The sequence below is a fragment of the Bipolaris maydis genome (genome assembly GCF_028858645.1).
Source record: "Bipolaris maydis strain C4 unplaced genomic scaffold PSV08scaffold_4, whole genome shotgun sequence".
NCBI classification, from domain to species: Eukaryota; Fungi; Ascomycota; class Dothideomycetes; order Pleosporales; family Pleosporaceae; genus Bipolaris; species Bipolaris maydis.
Window position 1 is genome coordinate 2,535,353 of NW_027093860.1, and position 19,054 is coordinate 2,554,406.

The 19,054-nt window shown below is 46.2% G+C and overlaps 9 protein-coding genes across 9 annotated transcripts; 5 read left to right on the top strand and 4 right to left on the bottom strand.

The window, feature by feature from the left end:
- Window positions 1-337: 337 nt before the first annotated feature.
- PSV08DRAFT_369873 (uncharacterized protein) lies at window positions 338-996 on the top strand (the record flags this gene model as incomplete). Its single annotated transcript, XM_066093173.1, has 4 exons — window positions 338-543; window positions 600-766; window positions 796-879; window positions 911-996. The coding sequence occupies 4 exons, from the start codon at window positions 338-340 to the stop codon at window positions 994-996; spliced, it is 543 nt and encodes a 180-aa protein (XP_065949489.1).
- Window positions 997-1,126: 130 nt separating this feature from the next.
- On the bottom strand, window positions 1,127-2,355 carry PSV08DRAFT_199295 (uncharacterized protein). The gene is made up of 2 exons (XM_014217518.1): window positions 1,807-2,355; window positions 1,127-1,753 (listed from the first exon to the last, which is right to left on the bottom strand). Exons 1-2 carry the CDS (start codon window positions 2,312-2,314, stop codon window positions 1,212-1,214), a joined length of 1,050 nt encoding a protein of 349 aa, XP_014072993.1. The 5' UTR covers window positions 2,315-2,355; the 3' UTR covers window positions 1,127-1,211.
- Window positions 2,356-3,106: 751 nt separating this feature from the next.
- Window positions 3,107-5,475, bottom strand: PSV08DRAFT_175572 (uncharacterized protein; the record flags this gene model as incomplete). Its single annotated transcript, XM_014217517.1, has 3 exons — window positions 3,107-3,531; window positions 3,694-5,276; window positions 5,321-5,475. 3 exons carry the CDS (start codon window positions 5,473-5,475, stop codon window positions 3,107-3,109), a joined length of 2,163 nt encoding a protein of 720 aa, XP_014072992.1.
- An 861-nt stretch (window positions 5,476-6,336) lies between these two features.
- PSV08DRAFT_387769 (uncharacterized protein) lies at window positions 6,337-10,022 on the top strand (the record flags this gene model as incomplete). The annotated part of the gene is made up of 5 exons (XM_066093477.1): window positions 6,337-6,384; window positions 6,440-7,761; window positions 8,113-8,920; window positions 9,005-9,160; window positions 9,390-10,022. The coding sequence occupies 5 exons, from the start codon at window positions 6,337-6,339 to the stop codon at window positions 10,020-10,022; spliced, it is 2,967 nt and encodes a 988-aa protein (XP_065949490.1).
- Window positions 10,023-10,508: 486 nt separating this feature from the next.
- On the bottom strand, window positions 10,509-11,669 carry PSV08DRAFT_245898 (uncharacterized protein; the record flags this gene model as incomplete). Its single annotated transcript, XM_014217515.2, has 1 exon — window positions 10,509-11,669. The coding sequence occupies one exon, from the start codon at window positions 11,667-11,669 to the stop codon at window positions 10,509-10,511; it is 1,161 nt and encodes a 386-aa protein (XP_014072990.2).
- A 215-nt stretch (window positions 11,670-11,884) lies between these two features.
- Window positions 11,885-12,846, top strand: PSV08DRAFT_175495 (uncharacterized protein; the record flags this gene model as incomplete). Its single annotated transcript, XM_066091874.1, has 3 exons — window positions 11,885-12,138; window positions 12,194-12,448; window positions 12,492-12,846. The coding sequence occupies 3 exons, from the start codon at window positions 11,885-11,887 to the stop codon at window positions 12,844-12,846; spliced, it is 864 nt and encodes a 287-aa protein (XP_065949491.1).
- A 976-nt stretch (window positions 12,847-13,822) lies between these two features.
- PSV08DRAFT_369878 (uncharacterized protein) lies at window positions 13,823-14,404 on the top strand (the record flags this gene model as incomplete). Its single annotated transcript, XM_066093174.1, has 3 exons — window positions 13,823-13,954; window positions 14,003-14,168; window positions 14,217-14,404. 3 exons carry the CDS (start codon window positions 13,823-13,825, stop codon window positions 14,402-14,404), a joined length of 486 nt encoding a protein of 161 aa, XP_065949492.1.
- Window positions 14,405-17,321: 2,917 nt separating this feature from the next.
- On the bottom strand, window positions 17,322-18,109 carry PSV08DRAFT_284760 (membrane-associated, eicosanoid/glutathione metabolism protein). The gene has a single exon (XM_014217513.2). It carries the CDS (start codon window positions 18,021-18,023, stop codon window positions 17,586-17,588), a length of 438 nt encoding a protein of 145 aa, XP_014072988.1. The 5' UTR covers window positions 18,024-18,109; the 3' UTR covers window positions 17,322-17,585.
- Window positions 18,110-18,737: 628 nt separating this feature from the next.
- Window positions 18,738-19,033, top strand: PSV08DRAFT_284775 (uncharacterized protein). The gene is made up of 2 exons (XM_014217476.1): window positions 18,738-18,915; window positions 18,965-19,033. Exons 1-2 carry the CDS (start codon window positions 18,750-18,752, stop codon window positions 19,021-19,023), a joined length of 225 nt encoding a protein of 74 aa, XP_014072951.1. The 5' UTR covers window positions 18,738-18,749; the 3' UTR covers window positions 19,024-19,033.
- Window positions 19,034-19,054: the final 21 nt, after the last annotated feature.

Genomic DNA, 19,054 nt, shown 5'->3' on the forward strand with positions numbered 1-19,054 from the left:
GCTATTTGAGGCTAAGAAAGGTGACGACGACGACCTCTTTCTTCTTGGTATAGATCATCGTTTCCCCACTCTTATTGAATTCGTTTTTTGAGCCGAAATTTGACCGATCTATCGTATTGGGATGAGGTTTTCACTAATTGTGGCACGGTATAGAGGGTTCACCTCGGGATATGTCCCCATGCTCTTGGATCGCACCCTTGCAAGTTGTTGTGGCACAGCATCAGCATACAGGTATTAAACGTGGCAGAATGTTCTATATCTGCAAGTGATGTTTGTGCAGGACGCTGTGCGTGCCAAGTGACAAGTTCCTATGCATCGGTCGATAGTCCCAATCACAATGGACAAGAACAAGCAGCGAGTAAAACACGCGTGCAACCGGTGCCGGTTTAAGAAAACAAAGGTAACAATGCTCCTTATCAGACTAAGCAGGACGCTGATATTAGAACTGTGCGACGGGGAGCGTGTTTGCTCTAAGTGTCGAGCCGAGGATTCTTTATGTGATTATAGCAATGATACGGTCCAAGTGCGGAAAAGAGACTCACCGTAAGCGTCTCTAGAAAGATAAACTGGCTGTTGCTTTAGACTCACTCGTCTTCTAGGGTAGCGCTCCTTGAAGCGCAGAACAGACAACTACGAGACGCAGTTCAGACGCTTTACGAGCATATCCAGGCTGGTCACGAGTTGCCAATCCTGCCAGCGCGGAGTCCGGAAGACAACCGTCCACTTGTGCACGACATCATCGAATATATCAACACACTGCGTGAGAGTACGACAACTATACCAGAACAGGCACAGCCCCAGGTTGTGTTGCCGAAGACGATGCCTACTGTGTCTCTTTTGCAGTCACAGCTAGCAACGCCGCTACCTCTGGCTGTTGCCGTAAGTGTGCCTGATTTGGGCACTTTCGCAGCCACCTCAACGCAGCATAGCTTCCCATTTATGGCGTACAACGCATCACAGATGAACTACGAGTGTCTAGAAAGCGAAGTGGACTAACAAGAGCTCTGGACATTGATGGATACAGATCCAGTCGAAGCTGCAAGATTGTACCAGAGCTTTTAGTGTTGCATAAGAACGCAAGTGCATATGAATATACAGTAGTCTCGATGGGTACACGTACAGTAGATAGGCTCAAGCAGATAATTTTTCATCGCTCTGTTCGTGGCTAGTCTACATATTATCAGAGGCTTCTATGCGTTACGTAGATGCGTCTATATTGTCCGAGCAGAAGCCACGGACTCAGCGTCCTCATGATCCAGATAATCATCCAGAGTGATTCCTGTAGGTTCGCTGTAAGCCTCGATGTCCTCAAAAGCTGTGCCATGAGATGAAGTATCGTCTAAATGCAGATCATCAGCATCGACCGAGTTCCTTGACCCACGCCGGTCCTCCGCAATTTGAACTTCTAATCGCTTGACATCATGGCCAGTGTCTAGGTTCACAATCTCTCTTGTGTGAATTTCCTCCGGCCCTGGACCATCTTCAATGGTAGCGCGAATATAACGGTTGATATCTGCAGTGGCTTCTCTGATCGCTCCGCCGGCGTCATGGAGCTGATCCCTCTGAAGATCCACGACACGCTTCAGATTTTGGATGCGAGCATCTATTTCCTTCAGGCTAGGGCTCTCTTCCAGTACCCAAACAGCCAAGTCACTTTTTTGATGAGCATAGAAAGCTCCATCGTTTCCACCTGCACTCAACAACGTACTTGACACTTCTGCGCGGCACGCAGCAACCCTTAGCATCAAATTTGCTGTAAAGAATAGTTAGTTTCGTTCAATTCCAGGAACCAGACTTTCTACATACCCAAGACTATAACACAATTTTTGTCTAGAATGTCAGCAGGCGGCTCGGCGCTCAATGCTTCCAGTCGAAGCGGGCAATGGAGGAAAACGTCTTGGAGGAATTGCTCGTATTTTTCAGAACCCAGAACTTTCGCGATGTGAAGAAGTATCAGAAGTTGAGCAGTAGATAGCGTGTCTGGTCTTAAAGTTCGCACAAGAAAACCGAACGCTACAGTGTGGTGCACACGGGATGTAGAAGGGATCTTGTACCGTTGCACAGTATCAGCCATCTTGAGAAGCGTTTCCAGTGATATGTGAGCATTTGGGATAAAGCAGCCATGAGCCGACTGGCAGATTAGATGGAACGCCACGGGATCTTCATCTGGCAGCTCGATTCTCTCACGTGGCGACGCGTGTTGTGTGAAGAGCTTCTCGAACTCTGGTGATGTTTCTGACATGATTGAAGAGGAAACAAGAAATCGATGTTCTTTAACGAAAATTTCGATATCGCCATGCTCATGTGGATTCATGTTGCTATAAAATAAGTGTGTCAATATCACACAAGATATGTGAGCGATTTGTCTGAAATTTGTAACAAAGCAGTTTATATACTCAGGTGATGGAGAGAGTTCATGTCAATCACGTGAGTCAGGAGGACTTACACGACAAGCAATTATTCGTCCAGATAGGTCTTCGAAAGGTCGCTAGCCTCTAGAGAATTGTGAGGTCGTCTGGCTATCCCGGATGCCATTGTATGCCATTCGCTCTAGGAGGTCTCGTGTGAGACGGGATCCTGACGCAGAGCTGTCGCTTTCCACTGCTGCATGAGAACTTTTCTTCGTCTAGCCATGTCTATTGGATTTTTTATGGCATCTGCCGGTTGGTGGCGTTAATGCCGTCGATCTCAGCAACTACGCCGCTTGTACCAGCGTCAATCACACCAATGAAACAGCTTCCGACGTTCCGGTCACGCGTGTGATAGCAATCATTGACATTCTGGGCCTGCATCTTCCGCGCGGCCCGTAATGTTCCGGGCGTTTACATCCATTTAGATTAATCGTCGGCCCATAAACGCTTCGGGAGATGGTATGTGCCATGTACGTACTTGGAATGTTTGGGTGGCTCAATAATCACATCATCGTGCTATTCGGGCCGGTAGGAACAATATAGACGCTAAACCCAAATAGATACACCACAGCTTACGATCTGTGGAGGTCAAGCCACAATCCCTCGCATAACTAGCTAAACCTTGTATTGTATGTTATACTTCATCGGCACAGCAAACAACAACATGTGATGATGACATCTTGTTCTCTTGGCTTCTATCTGAGACACATCTTACCCGATTTTGTGATAGTTGCGTCTGTATCAGTTATGGTCACATCCTTTAGTTCCTCCCTCAGTTGCGATACTCGGGTAGAGCTGATTCCACAATTATCACTAGGGATACGAATTATTGGCGCTGACGTTAGAGCCTTGTGGAGGAACGGTACAGACGGTGCTGTATCCTCAGCTGAAGGAATCTCTAGCGCGGTAGGGAAAAAGGTTAGCAACGGGTCAAATGCTCTGCGAAGCAAGCGATGGTATACCACAATTAGTCCTGTGGTAAATAACATAACGCATGCTTGCCCGATGCACCGAGCGTTGCCCTGCGAGTCACGTACGAGAAGGAATAGTGCTAACAGACAGGCTTGCATAAGGTACAAACCTACTAGCAGATGCTTCAATGCTTTGGGATAGAAGAGGCCTCCGTGGTCCTGTTGAGTGATGAGTATACTTGGGCTGGAGTAAACGATCCAGAACAAACTAATGATGATGACCTGAAACGGGATGATAATTGGTGAGATGATAGCGTAGAGAATGCCTGTCTTTCTCAGCTTAAGCTATACTTAATATTTGTAATGTAAACGCCTACCAATGCAGGAAAGATTTGTGAAGGTGGGTACGAAGGTACCCCATTGGATTTCTTCACCCTTTCTCCGTATCATCATCTGTGTGACTGACTTGTCCAAAATTGGACTAAGAAATAATTTGCCAAATAAACGATCTACCCTTAACAAAGAGTTGGCGCTGATCGATAGCCCCTGCAAAAAGATATACGAAATGAAGTAGTTGCTGGCTTTTGGCAGGTTTTTAGCCAAGGTTGCAGCTAGCGGAGCTCCACCAGCTATTTCGTTTGCAATAGCAGTCAGTCCCGCAGATAAAGATACCACAAGCGTGACCTGAATAAAAAGGAAATAGAAGTAATAGTCTTGGATCTTGAAGTCAACGTGGCTTCTGATTGGGATACCCTGTTTTCGAACAAGGTAGTCTAGTACGGTAACAAATGTTTTCATTAGTATGGCCACCAGGATGGGTGGTAGCACACCTTGTAACAGGCCTAATAGGGATTCTGGGAGTTCGCTGATCCAGCCCAGCCATGACACAGCCTGGCTCATGTAGATGATCTGGGAGAGGAGCCCTGCCAGAGCTACTGGCACAACGCAGGCAGTTGCGGTTACTCCAATAAGGACATTTGAAAGTACGGTGCGTACAGCCCTGTTACTCCAACTGATGTTGATATTGCTCCATATCACATCATCAACTGATAAAGGTAATGTTCGAGGGGTCATGTAACCCGAGTTTGTGTGGATTACCGTTTGACATACGATCTGGGCCGCAATCGGACTGGAAAACGTAATGAATGCTGACCGCAACAACGGAAACTCGTCTCTTTTTGTACGATAGACCTGCATCTTCTCGCCGGTTTTACGAAGTTCTTCCCGATAGAACATTGTAGTGTCGGCCTTTTCGTGTCCCAGCCAGGTAAGGATATTCATGACATTCCGCAGTTGGTAGCACATGCGCCTGCTCACTTTGGGAAACCTTGACCACTTAGATCTCTTCTCTACACCAGCTCTACAGGCCTTCCTCATATTAGCGGTCTCTGCCGTCTCGAGGGCTTCAGCCAAGCGTTTCCGCTTAGCTGCTAGCTTGGAGATCGCGCTATAGTCACGATTGAAATAGATTGTAGTGATATCTCCAGGAAAGACCTGCAGCTGAGATGCAAGAGTCTTTTCGGACATCCAGTTTTCTGGTATAGAGTCGATCAGCACTGTGCGTAATGTGATATTTGGCGAGCGTTGTCGAGCTGCAACGTAAAAGGCAAGCTCGTTCCAGATAATCCAGCAGACATATGCCGTAAATAGTAAACTTAGTACGAGATGAACCCAGTAACGGTCAGCTTGATCAAGGCCAACATTTGACCATCCTAGTGTATCGAGCCCACTAACTCCGCTTTCAGCATTCTTTCCATTGGTGTAATTTAGTGAAACAAGAATAGGCGTGATAAGAATTGAAGCCGGAATGAATATTAGAAGCAGAGACCGCAGGTACCGGCGGAAGAAGTATCTATCGAAGTGCTTAATTTCGCAGTCAAATCGGAGAAAATCGGTTGTGATGTGTTCTTTCCAGCTTGTAATAGTGTTGCTTGTATATGAAGGAGCGTTGTTACTGTCTCAATTAGCGTGGTGGCAGAGAGGAGGTGACCAGCATACTAGATATCGGGGAAGCGTGTGCGGATTGTGAGGAACAGGATGACTTCTAGTAGAAATATGATTACAGAGAGGAAGATGGAAGCTATGAATGAGCTTAAAGAGGCACCATAGAGTTGGTTAGCTTTTGAAAATGATTTCTCAAATGTGTCGTCCATAGTTCTGGTATGGGTTAATGTTCTGTCCCTATGCTAGCAAGTCTCAAATAGAACGGATTGATCCTGAGCAGCGAAGGCTTCTTTGACTTACGTCTTGCTTGTACACTGATCTAGAAAAGGGCTAGCGTGGAAAGCACGAGGTCTTTGAACTCTGGTGCTTTCCACGCTAGGCCAGATTGATACTAAGCGATGAAGGCTTCTTTGACTTACATCTCTCTTATACACTGATCCAGAAAAGGGCTAGCGTGGAAAGCACGAGGCCTTTGAACTCTGGTGCTTTCCACGCTAGGCCAGATTGATACTAAGCGATGAAGGCTTCTTTGACTTACATCTCTCTTATACACTGATCCAGAAAAGGGCTAGCGTGGAAAGCACGAGGTCTTTGAACTCTGGTGCTTTCCACGCTAGGCCAGATTGATACTAAGCAATGAAGGCTTCTTTGACTTACATCTCTCTTATACACTGATCCAGAAAAGGGCTAGCGTGGAAAGCACCAGAGTTCAAAGACCTCGTGCTTTCCACGCTAGGCCAGATTGATACTAAGCGATGAAGGCTTCTTTGACTTACATCTCTTTTGTAAACTGATCCAGGAAAGGGCTAGCGTGGAAAGCATGAGGCCTTTGAACTCTGGTGCTTTCCACGCTAGGTCAGATAGGGTTGTACCTAGGATGATGTGGCGGCCACCTGCCAAGAAGCAAGCGCATCCGGTACGGACCGAACTGGCCCGGCGGCGGAAGACAGGCTATAGTGTTTGTGCCGGAAGCTCTACGTAATAGACTGTGTTTACTCTGGTATTATATTTAATTGCATGACTCTAGCTGCTAAGTCTACGTAAAACATCTGCATATTCAACTGTTCAGCATGGTTGATCGGAACAGATCTTTGTCTTCAGCACTAGACTTGATCAAGGTGGGTACATGCTATTCAAAAGAACCTCAAAACTGAAGTTTCTAACTGATGAAAGCGTTTTGTAGAGAACTGGTTGCAAGCAAGTAATGCATTTGATCGCGATGACCTTGCAGCTTTAGTAGATGCGCTAGACTGCTTAAAGAAGGACGCTCAGCAGAAATTGTCCATGAAAGAAGCCACCAAAGCAGGCATACAATCCAATAAACGGCTTGTAAGCACAGGCGGCGCTAACCAAGGGGTGCGGAGGTCTTCCCGTCGCATTGCATCCGCTCCTCGGCTTGCTTCAGCAGCTTCACTTTTCGTCAATGAACACGAGGCAGAGTCTGAGTCTAGTGACGAAAACAATGGAGCATCTCCAGAAACATCTGCCGAAACAAGCTCCGTTGAACATGCCACGATGGTTGCAGCTGTGGGAACCTCGTTTGAGAATGCGTCTTCTTTAGGCGAAAGTCCGATACCAAACCTTCATAGGGCCGAGCTAGTGGAAGCGGGACACACTTTTGAGCCAGGAACATCACCTTCTATGCTCTGTGCAGCAGCCGTCGTCAATCACCAATATGAGCACACAGCTTCTCAATCAGCGCCAGCGCTCAGTCTATCTAATGCACAACCATATCAATCTCCCTTCAACACAACTTACGGGGTGGTAGAAGAATTGAGTCACAGCCAACAACAGGCTGGGATCGAACCTCCACCTCGTGCTTCTTCCAATGGGCTACATCAAGGCCTGGCAGAGCAAGACGCGTCGATCTCGCAGGCACGTGAAATGCATCTCCAAGTTGACGACGAAGAGGAACTTGGAATGCACGATGCAGCCAGCCCACAGTTCTTCAATGATGCGTTTGAAGACTTGTTTGGAAGCTCCTTACAGAATGAGTCGGAGATGAACTTTACAGACACTTCGGTGGGCTACATTGACGTCGGAGAGGCTGCAGTGGGCTACATGGACGTCGAAGAGGCTGCAGTGGGCTACATGGACGTCGAAGAGGCTATAGTAGACAACCAGGAGCAACATGCGGCTGACCAGCATCACACACAAAGCTTCGCTCAGGATCCGATATTTCAAAGCTATCTGGATTTTGCCTGTCGCTCAAACTTCCAACTTCCACACGAAACGTCAGAACATACAGACCAGGTAGAAGTTCGAGAGCTCCTTTCGCCTCTGGTAGAAGGGACACCCCTTACATCGAAGCTTCTCCACGGCTTGATCTACTTATTGGTTCCCGGTCCGCTTCGTGTACTAGAGCTTGACTCCGGAGTATGTGATGAAGAACTTTTACCAAATGAGAGCTTAGTTGACAACTTTGCATTAATTTTCTCTCAAAGCACGAATGGTCTCTCCCTGCTAGTGTTAGGAGATGCCGAGAAAAAGACGTTGTTGGTTCTTAGCAGCCGCCCAGCGAACCTGTCAGCCATGAATACTTTACATCCTAAGATATCTGAATGGAAGACGAAGCACATTGACGTACGTAACACTCTCGCACTCGCCTTTGTATCAGCTAACGTCTTAAAGCCTTATGAAGTTGCGCCATATGTAGAAAGCAGCCTTCTTTCCGTTTGGATAGCAGAGGCTTACTTTTGTCAACGGCCGCTTACGAATGTTCCATCCCCACGTTGTCTACGCTTACGGTTTCTAGGAGAGCTTTTAGCGCCTTCTCAACGGGACTTTATACTTGGGAAATGGGGCATCTCTAGCAAACTAGCAGCCTCTCAGCAAGTTGACACTAGATCAGTTATGGCGCATACAGAGATACAAGCACAAGAGAACGATATTTTTGTAGCCAATCTCGAAGGCTTTGATTCCGACGCGCTGCATAAAGTGCTCCGTCAGCGACCTGCTGAGATCCCCCGTGGGCGTTGTCTAAGAATCCTACAATGTGTACACGAGATAGGTTGTCCCTACATTCTCGAATCCCTCAAACTAGCTTTTACCCAAAAACACGAGGGTCATCCACAGGAAGCCGTACAACAACCTATCGTTGAGAAGCTTTTTCACATTCACCTTTATTTGGATCGTCAGGAGACTCAGAACCACCTTCTCGTTGCCAGGAGTCGATATGTAAAATATTGTTACTTCGAAACATATCTTCTAGCTGTTGAAGCACTTCGTAAAGAGAAGCGCGATGGCACCCGAGAAAACAAGAAGATATCAGCTCTGAAACAAACGACTAGCTTCAAGCTAGGCCTCTGTAACGAACTACCTCCCACGCCACATAGTGACGAGATTCATCGTATATACGAAGATTTCAGCCCCGTAGAAAAGAAACGAAGGGCTGAGGATATGGTTAAAAACGAGATTTCTAAGAAGGTGGCGAAGGTTTACAGGGTCGAGGAGAAGTGCATTCGACGTGATATCAATAGGTACATTAGGGAAGGGAGAGTGCTACACTACATCTTGCAAGGAGGAGTAGTTTTGAATCCAAGCTTACTTCTTCTGTTTCCAAGTTTTGGGACCAGCCCGCCTTCTTTAAGTACAGCTAGGCTCGGAATTGAGCTAAAAGAGGCTGAGGAAAAGAGTCTGAACAAACCTATCGAGGTAAAAGAGTACGTGATAACTTTCTCTATGAGCAGATAACTATTAACAGCAGCAAATAGCATCGAGAGATTGACAAAAGCCGAGGCAATTTGGTTCGGTAAAGTTCTACAGGCTAGGCCAGGGCTACTAGAGGTGGTACCAAAAACAATCCTAGATCTAATTTCTGATAGCCCTACCGAAGCTCTGGATCTTCACGAGCTAGACGCGAATCGTTTCAGAGATAGGCCTCTTAGTTTCTTTGTAGGATAGAATGTAAGATTTATACCCATTGGGATTAGCTTATCGTCTTGGTGGAGCCTGCTAAGAGAACCGAATGTATCAGCCGAGTTTTTCTCTCTCTATATAACCCTCTATTTCTCTGTCAAACTCCGACATTCACATTTTCCATACATTTCTCTCATACATATCTTCCAATTATTTGTTCATTCTAGCTACCGAGCTGTCACGAAACATGACTCAGGTTTCGAAGATGAAACCCGATTCTGTCAGCCGTGAGGCTAACCAGGACATGTGGTCTTGCTTGGGTGCTATAAAAATCAACCAGGCGAACTTGCTTGTGTTCTGGGAAAGCTCGTGGCATTCGGCACCAGAATACCATGCACTTAGTGCAAGTGGACACAAAGGATGGCTTGTTCATGCCCGAAGCGATGACATGCTACTCATTGCTTGGGAGCCTACTATCGAAAAGAGATCGTCTCAACGCTCGCCTCTCAGTCTTCTGTACGAACCTGCCGTGGAAATTCGAAAGAACCGACCTGGCCTTCTCGGATTCGTTGCGACCAAAACTATACTTGACGCTTCAAGGTCAGGGAAACGCCATCTTGCTTTCTTAGCCTATTGGAGGGTCACCCCTACAACGAAGGAGCACTTTTTGCATCTTGAAAAAACATTTTCCACCCACAGAGGTCATATTGTACACGAAGAGGGTGACAGAGTTTGGGTCCAATGGGAACCTACATGGGTACTCTACAAAGATCTAGACGGGAAAAAGCAAACGCAGCTCCTACGGTTGTCTCGTGATCCTGAAAAACTGCTACGTTACTTCCACAAAGCAGTGGTTGCTTATTCTACACTCCCCATGGTTGAGAAGCGGATCAGATAGAAGGCTATTTATGAAATAGAGCTATGTCTTGTTGCCATTCATGGATCTTAATCTCTACTTCAAATAAAACTCGATAAACACTGACACTTCTATGCAGCCTGAGTTCATCAACACTGTAAAGGACCTTATCCTCTGCACACTTAATGACTACGCTTACTCTACTATGTAAAAGGACATGGCCTAAGAGATTCATGGTTTTTATCATCTTTTCTCATAGTTTGTTAAGCTCATGAAATTAGTCTTCAAATGTTTTGGTAGATACAATTTGCAGGAAAAGCTCTTATTCAAGCTTCTGGCTCTGTATATAGGTTTTCTACTATCAAGGTTTGCATCTAGGCTATGAAAGCCAAAAAAAAGTGCGGTCAATACGTTGTGAAAGAGGTGACTAGGATCGAATGCTTTAACGATCTTTTATTCAACGATAAGATTTCTCGTCGATCTACTACACATGAGAATAATATGTTCCCATTATTCTTCAGAAGGCCTCTATTCAGAACCTCGTATGGCTGGCGAAACCACTGATCCAAGCAACATCTTGCGCAAGAAATCCCCAGTGATCGTGAGTGGGGACAAAACATCGGGTAGCTCGATGTAGTTACAGAAGCCTCTATCGCTATTGTCGCGATAGGTCAGCTTGCGCCAGGTGTTGCCAGCGCCAGTGTTGGGCAGACTGACAAAGCAAATGCCATGGGAATCCATCCTTTGCGAGTTCTTACTCTTTCTGCTTCTGCAGATTGCCTTGTGAACCCCGACGCTTGCCTCTGACAGAAGATCTATATGAGTTTGCGGTACCGTGCCCTTGACTACAATGATGTCGATCTTTGAGCCAAGTCCACTCCCCGAAGATTGTTTGGCGTCTGTGAATACCTGAAGTGCAACATTGGTCAACCCAATACCAGTTCCAGCATCGTATGACGTTTTCATTAGGTTTTCGTAGTTATGGACCGCGAAACTAAGGGGAACAGGTTCCATATATCGTGGAAGTAGGTCTCTAGCTTTCAGACTTATCTTTTCCTTTAAAGCCTGGCTGGAAGATTCATCCACTAAATTGTAACTGCTATAGGCGTCCTCAATCGTCTTAGTCATCTCTTCAGTGGTACTTCTTCTGTCGTAGCCCGCATGCAGCTCTTGTAGGAAGGTCTTGTTATCTTGGAAGCAGACGTCGTCCTCAGCCCGAACTATGTTGAACCGGTAGCCTTCAGGCGTTTTTCGAAAGGCACTCCGCCAGTCGGAATTCTCATGTTGTAAGCTACCGGCTTGGATTAGGTATTCAATCCACAATTGAATGCCTTGATGCAGTGTCTCAATCCTGGTGAGCTTCAACAAGTTCTCCACATCTCCGGTCGGATACCGGATTGGCCGATTTGGAAAAACTACAGTAGCACTTCTCGGCTTGACGCGGTCGAAGATGGATTTCAAGACAATCAAAAGGTCGTATTGCAATTTCCAGTAGTCCGGCATATCCTCATGTAAGTAAACTTTGAAGCTTCTTTCAGTCACTTGTGCCTGAAATTCCCCATTGTTAATCAAGGTTGACAGGAAATCGTTTGTCTGCTTCTGTGCTGTGGCTGAAAGCTGAACATGGGATGGCCCGCGAACAGTAGGTCCCTCTTCTATAATATGAACTTTAGAGCTAAAGCACCCCATGCTTAGGAATGATGGAATATGAAGCTGATGTTTTTGCAAGAAGAGTGCGGCCGCTTATGCATTTTCAACTATCATACGGCCCACAGGAGTCACACCCGTTACGTACTAGCTAAACCATGCATGACTTCCTTTACTATATAAAGCAGCATAAAATTTCTGTTTTCGCATGCAACTACATTCCGAAAGCTCCTTTCCTCCATTTCCAAACGTCTGGAATGTACCTCAAATCTGCTTGGGCTTTGATCCCTATAGGATTAGTGCGTCCGCATGTCTTTGTGGGCGATCCTGCTCCATTCCAATGGGACCTTCAAGTGACAAAGCTCACTATGCCAATGAATGGTGATAAAAACTACCAGGGTCCCGAATGGGGTCAGCAACCCTTCCCTTGCAAAGGCCATCATAGAGACGGAACTCGTAAAGAGACTTATACAACTACAACTTGGTATACTGGAAGTAGGGTGACGTTCCAGTGTGTCAGCTTCAACGGAAATACTCTAAGAGGATGACTTACAGTGTATCTATAGGATCTACGACTCTACCAATACAACTGGCGCTAGCATGCATGATCCGGGTGCAGCTCATTCGGGGGGCTCTTGCCAGGTATCATTCTCCTACGATAACGGAGAAACTTGGATTGTCGTTCAGAGCTGGGAGGGAAACTGCTTGCGCGTACGTAAGGGTCAAGAAGGGCAAATTACGAACTCCTATGACACTGACCAAAGCTACTCTTTTATCATTCCTACTTCCTTGCCCGGAGCAGACATGGTTATTTTTGCATGGTAGGTCAGATAATACCATTATAACGCACTGCTGACTCAACAGGACTTGGCTGAATTCATCTGGTAACCGAGAGTTCTATATGTCATGCTCACCTGTTCGGTTGATAGCAGCAAGATCCCCGACGAAGATTCCATCTGGCTATCCTATGTTTATTGCCAACCTCCAGGAAACCCCAGAAACACCAGACTCACAGCATCCAGTGTGGTCTCGGTGCTTTGTTCCGCAAAATGTGTGGGTTCGCTACCCCCAACGGTACAAAGGCATCAATCCACCAATCGTAGCCGATACACTTCCAAATAACAGCCAAATCCGCCATTTAGAGCTTGGAGACGATGGGGGATTGTGCGGCTCAGACAATAAAGAAAGGGTCAAAGCTCTTGCACTTCAATCTAGTTGAAGCATCTTTAAAGTTGCGCTACTCGAGCATGTGCAAGTTTGCTTCGGGTATGGAAAAATACAATTTTCATTTATATAACCATTTCATTTAGATTGTTCATAGTTCTTCACTCTATGCAGATGACTTCTCTGTTCTCTTCGTGAAATGCGTTCATTGCTACACCGTCAAATAAGGTGTTGAAATAGGTGCAGTTTGCCATATTGTGTCAGCGCTATATTTTCTATCTTTGAAGCCTCTTTTATCTGTTCTAGTTAGCTTATACCGTGGTGTTACATCCAAAATTGACGCCACATTTATCCATGACTGCATCATAGGTATAAGAACAGGATTCCCTACTACTGACCAAAAGTTATCTTGCACGCATCATACGCGCTGGAACATTTCCAGCTCCAACAAGCCCCTATTCTTGGGCTTTTCTACCGGTTTCATGGGGCATAATACCAAGCAAAGTCTTTGTTCTCTGTGCGGTAAGCGCCGATCTAGTCGCGCCCAACACGCTCAAGATGTTCAAGTCTGTTCAAGAAAGACATGCGCCAAGACTCAACGCCTTCTAGAGAGAGCTCTAAGAGACAGCAGCAGCCTAGTTATCAAGGTGTATCACTACTACCATGTTAGTTATATGAACAAGGATGCGTCCAATTGTGTACACTATAATAGTTGTGGTCTTCATGCCAAGGAAGCTCCCGATATCGAAGAGCTCATCGAACTGCCCGAGAATATTGCAAGACCGCGGCCCGACGCACACCGGTACTAGAACCTTTAGGTGTAGATATTATAGCTTTTCAATGAACATCCCCTCGATCCACTTCTTGGCAAGTATTGTGACCAAGATTATAAGTAAGGCTTGTACATGCCTGATGTTGAATATCTATGTGCAATCTGCATCTGGATCTGCGTAACATATCTTTTTTACAATACTCGTACATGTCGGAAGCTCGATAAACTACATCCAGCTAAATCATCTTCCCATTAAGCAATGCCCTTCACTCGGAAAGCACTTTGTAACGATCTTACCCCTGAGGCAGAATACTGCGCCATATGCTCAAAAACACTTGAAGCAGGCGGCGGAAAAGCCAGCCTTGTGTATGTTTTAAGGGATTGTCGCTGTGTAAGTCTATTGTTACTCACATTAAGTCATATTGCCAATAGTGAGAAGGTCATCTGTGGCTCTTGTGTCCAGTTTCCGAGTGTGCCACCCTTTCTTCCTTGCCAGCATGCCGACCACAAGGACTTTGGGTGGCAGAGACCGCTACGACTTTACAATCTCAAATGTTTCATCTGCTTAGATGCTAGAAGCTCCATTCGCATTGCTCTAGTTTGCGGTAGGTTGACATTGTGAATTTGAGGTTGCCAACTGTCTAACAATCAAGGCCACGTGTATTGTCGAATCTGTATTATAACATGGATAAGCTCTCACGGAGAGTTAAACAACGATTATGTAGCTTGTCCGTGCTGTAGGAATAGCATGACCAGGGTCTGGCGGTTGTTGTCGCATGACCAAGTTGTTATACCCTCCCAACGAGGGGTTGAGATTGTATCGCCATGCAGAAGTCCATAGATGTGGGACAAGATAACCCCCCCTTAATAGATTGGTTTTTTGAGTAACTTTTGTTGGAGCAACTGCTCCATTCCGCAACGGCCCGTTACCTATGACTTGATGACAAGTGATATCTCTCCTCATCCGAGCTCTTCCGTGGCTTTCCGTTAATCGTAAGCTAAAAAGCCAGCACGATGGACACCGGGAAGATCTCCCACGTTATTTAATCCTTCGATCTGCTGTTTTTCTGAGTTTGCTCCAGAATTCGATTTCAGAACACCGAAGTTTACAATGTCGACTACTACACCCCATTATGGAAACTACCTACTCGTATTGTCCGGATCGGTTGAGCATGCCCCGTTCTTGAAAAACTGGAAAACTCTCAAAGATAGTGTGCGAAAGAATGCCGGAAATCCAGGGTGGACAGATGTGAGCACGACGTCACATAGAGGAATACGACGGGCGTGGTGCAATCTATCGATAGAGAACAAGGCGAAAATTGCATACGGTACGCACCACGATCCGCAAATCGAAGAATGAACATTCACGTCAAGAGCCCTAGGATACTACTCAAAGATGCCAGGAGTAGGAGTCTGCTTAATGAGGAGGACATCGAATGGCGAATACCTGCTGCTTTACTACAACTGCACCGTCGCCTTCCCTACTGCATCTCAATGTAGCCATAACCCTTGTGGTCGGCAGGAAAACTGCCAGAGGCTTATGCCTAATAAGGCAGTTCTACCTTGTAACAGGACCTTGCCTTTTGCACCTCACCACATGATGCAACCAAGGGGTTACAGTATTTTGCCACTACGATTTTACCCCTTGTATGTAGCAGGCGTATATTTACCTAACTCTGCTAGTGGCTTTGCAAACGGGCCGCTACCATTATCATAGAAGGGCATCATGCTTTGATGTATACACTCTCATACACTTGCAGCTTCCGCTTTGCGCACGCAGCTTAGTTGTCATCCCACGCTCACCCCTGTCTCGCTTAGCGCAGGCTTTTCCTTAGTCGCTCTAGCTCTTGTCAGCATAGCCCTTACCCCCTACTTTTAGAAACCGCTAGACTTAGTTATCTCTTCTGAGTATTACTAAGTATCTTATAGTGTACTATAAAGTCCTCTTAGCACGGGTAACGTCCCTTACTATGTAGCGAAACACACTTTGTGCCGAGACAAATGAAGGGTACTTTAACTTTCAGTAACCGAAAACCAATGCGCACAAGGAATATTTCCATAATTCTATGGAAATGATTAGCTGCAGCTATTCACGAATGTCTATGATCCTTCCTATCCAAAAATTACGTTCGCATCGTCGCCTCCGCGCCTGATTTATACAGTGTCTTCTTTGTGGGCATAATAAGCCCCCCCTCTCCACAGCGCAAATCTCAAGCCTTTTTCGCTCTGAGGTTTTGTATGATAGTTCTATCCTACCCTCGCAACCTCCTTCTAATACCACGAAGTTACTATTAGTCCTATGCGCGCTAGGGGGCGCGATTTCATGCAGCGCCGCCCCCGTCGATTGGTACTTAACTATAGCGGAAGCGAACCACTAACCCTAGCTAATGCGCAATGACCCCGCACGTCTTACCTTATCCATTAGTGGGTATTTTACTGAAGGATGTGTGGCTGTGCAGCTTGCACAAGCGCTCGGATTATTGCTAAATCCGACTTGGGATTAGAAGCGTTGATAAGACTTGGCCCGGGTTCGAAAGCTTGCTTTTACACAGACGCGCAGTCCAACACACACTGATACCCACTTGTAACGTAGAGACATACCATTATGACGCCCTCAAGCTCCGACGCCTGCTGTTGTCCTCTTCGCTGACCGAACGAAAAACCTGATCAGGCCCACCACCTCCCCATTGCTCCATGAGTCCATCAGCGCCGGTTCCTAGACCAAGCAGCAGCGAGCTCCAGTCTCGGTTCGTTGGAAGGGAATACGATGCGACGGGAAGGATACAAGCTAAGATAGAGCGTGGCGGGCCTGGAATCGAAGCCTGCACTTCGGCAAGTGGGTTCAACCGAGCGTTACTGCCAAAACGCCGTCGTTGCAAGCGCATACGAAGGTGGAGAGGCCCTAGCTTTACGTGATACATGAGTACTGTAATCTTCAGAGCCATAGAGGTGTGCTTTAGTTCAAGCTATAAGGGTCGTAAGGAGTTTTGGGTTGTTCATGTTTCCACACGGATGAGTAAATTACTAGCAGAGCTGTGACGGTGGCCATGCTTGGCAAAACTCTACTCTATCTAGGGGTTTCATAGTTACAGCTCTCTTCTCTTCACCCATATCTACTAACCATCGCCTCCGGCGCAACCCTCCAGCCGGTGCGGCTTGGCCATCCTCCCTGCTGATGGTGGCAAACACCACGTACCATCGAAGTACCTACTGCAGCTGCTTACTAACTAGTCTAGTATCGAGAATGTAAAACGTAGGTTTATTCAAATATGTGATATATTAGTTACACCATAAATCTATAAGAAGAAGTTTGAAGGACTGTAGGTCTATTACTAGAGATTAATATGTGTCGCAGGCGAGGCACTGTCACAAGCACGTGCAAGAGCTAGCTGCGTTAGTAATCTTGCTGTAATTCCTGTAGATAGGCATTAGCTAGGGTGATCTGACATGCATTACACTTAATCACACACAATATACCACATTCACTCTTTTGACGTGAACCACCCCATGCACACAAAAGTGCGACATTATCCCTACCACAGACACGCTTCTAAAGATATTAGTAGTGCAAGGCTGTGCTTTCTAAGCAGCGCCTCCTATAGTCGCGGGTTCGTTGTTTCCACATGTTCTCTATTACTAAGACTGTGCCGCAATCCCTTACTTCACATACCCTCTCCCTCTTCTCTATTCTAGTCCCCGAGCGCGGCTGAAACTGAGTAGGATTAAATCAATTAATCAATCAATCAATCAAGGATTGCGAAGAAGGAAATAGAATTACGGTATATAGATCTTAGTAATAGCTCTCACAATTCACTGTTTTTAACTTCGTACTATCAGCGCAATATATTGTTACTGCTTTTCAGAAAGCCCCAGCCTTTCCTGTCTCTGATGGCAACCCTTATCTATTTCACCTCGCTTTATCCGCGAAAACCAATGCTACGCTACTACACAGGCTATCTCATTGTTAACCACTGGTGGCCCTAACACGTTGGAACTAGATGTTCGGCATTATGACCAGCTCCCTAGAATAGAAGCATCCAAGCTGCCTGAGCCGTGAGTCCAAGTAGTGCGAGCGAACTCGCAGCAAAGACCGGAAAGCGTATGGAAGGATTATTGGTAGAAACGTGAATGATGCTGTGTAACATTCTCAGCCCTACATAAGTCCACGCCACACCGACAGTTCTCTTGTCCTTGACATCCAAAAAGCTCAGCCCCAGCAACACTGCGTAGAACTGAGTAGGTTGTTCCAGTAAGTTGTTGAAATTATCTGCCGGCCATTGAACGAAAGCTGGTAACTTTTCCGCCTTCTGCTTTTTGACGGTTGCTGGATCAAAGGTGACGTTGTACTTCGAGAGCGCTGGGATCCTGCGTTTGTATAGTAGGAATTCCATAGCAAAGGTCCAGATATTAAGGCCGACAAGGGGGCCAAGGAGAGGTTTGTTGGCAAGAAGGGGGGACATGGTGGCTGTTGGCTGATGGTTCGGGCCAGGAAAGTTGGCAATTGCCTCAATTCGGGGCTGTAGAGTAACAACGTTTTGGTAGGTAGAGGAAGCAAGTGAGCGAGCGATATAAGTCCGGTCTAACAAATTTATTTCCTGTTAGTAGCTTAACGCTAAGAGCGGTTAGTCGAGCGTATTAACCCGCGATCCACCAATATCTCCGTTGAAATGGACTTATTTGTCAGCTCCATGCAGACGGTCCGATTCTACCAATAATCGAGACACCCAGCTTTAATGACCTAACTTGATTTGGTTAATTACGTCATAGAACATGATTTCTGTTGCGTATGTTAGGTTCTTCGAAATATTCATGATTCCCCGTCCACAATACTCCGATCGAGTGCGCTTTCTAGCCTCGGACAGTTTCAAATCACTTTGTCAATCCCAACTACGATACTCATCTTGCGATAATTATACTGCGATAGTTAATCAGATCCGCGATTTTTAACACGCTTCTCATTTAGCAAACGATAGGCTATGCCAACCGCAACAATTGTCTGCTGTACCTCTACTAATTCGGCCTCGCATTTGGCGATACTTCTAGCATGGTAAGTGAGCTGCTGAGGAACCGTCTAAATAACGGTGAAACAATCGCAGCTATCCGCTGGCGGTTAAGACCACCAGAAAGTATCAAGGGTCTGTGCAAGATAAACAATAGTGGCGGGAAAGCTGCCTGCATTTCCTAAGATGTATCGAGCAAGAAGAGTGTTAAGTTTGCCTTCGAAACCACTGTTCAGAATAGTGACAACGCGCCGTACGCGACCGTCATCTATAACGCCTCTCGCCATAAGCACTTCTCTTGCAAAGATATATGCGCCTAAAGGTGCAAACGCGGTCCACGCGACGATGTATGGTGAGATTGACATTCCTAAGTTGCAAAAAACGCTGAAACAGATGTGAAGCTAGGGTAGGACCAGAAGATGTCGCAAACGTTTACTGGGATCGACACACACAGAGTTGAAATGGATTTACGAACGAGTTCGACATTGTCG

Coding starts and splice junctions, on each gene's coding strand:
- PSV08DRAFT_284775 (XM_014217476.1), top strand. CDS start 18,750: ATGTATCGAGCAAGAAGAGTGTTAAGTTTGCCTTCGAAACCACTGTTC. Junction 18,916..18,964: donor GGTCCACGCGACGATGTATG/GTGAGATTGACA, acceptor ACAGATGTGAAG/CTAGGGTAGGACCAGAAGAT.
- PSV08DRAFT_199295 (XM_014217518.1), bottom strand. CDS start 2,314: ATGAATCCACATGAGCATGGCGATATCGAAATTTTCGTTAAAGAACAT. Junction 1,754..1,806: donor AAATTGTGTTATAGTCTTGG/GTATGTAGAAAG, acceptor TATTCTTTACAG/CAAATTTGATGCTAAGGGTT.
- PSV08DRAFT_284760 (XM_014217513.2), bottom strand. CDS start 18,023: ATGTCCCCCCTTCTTGCCAACAAACCTCTCCTTGGCCCCCTTGTCGGC.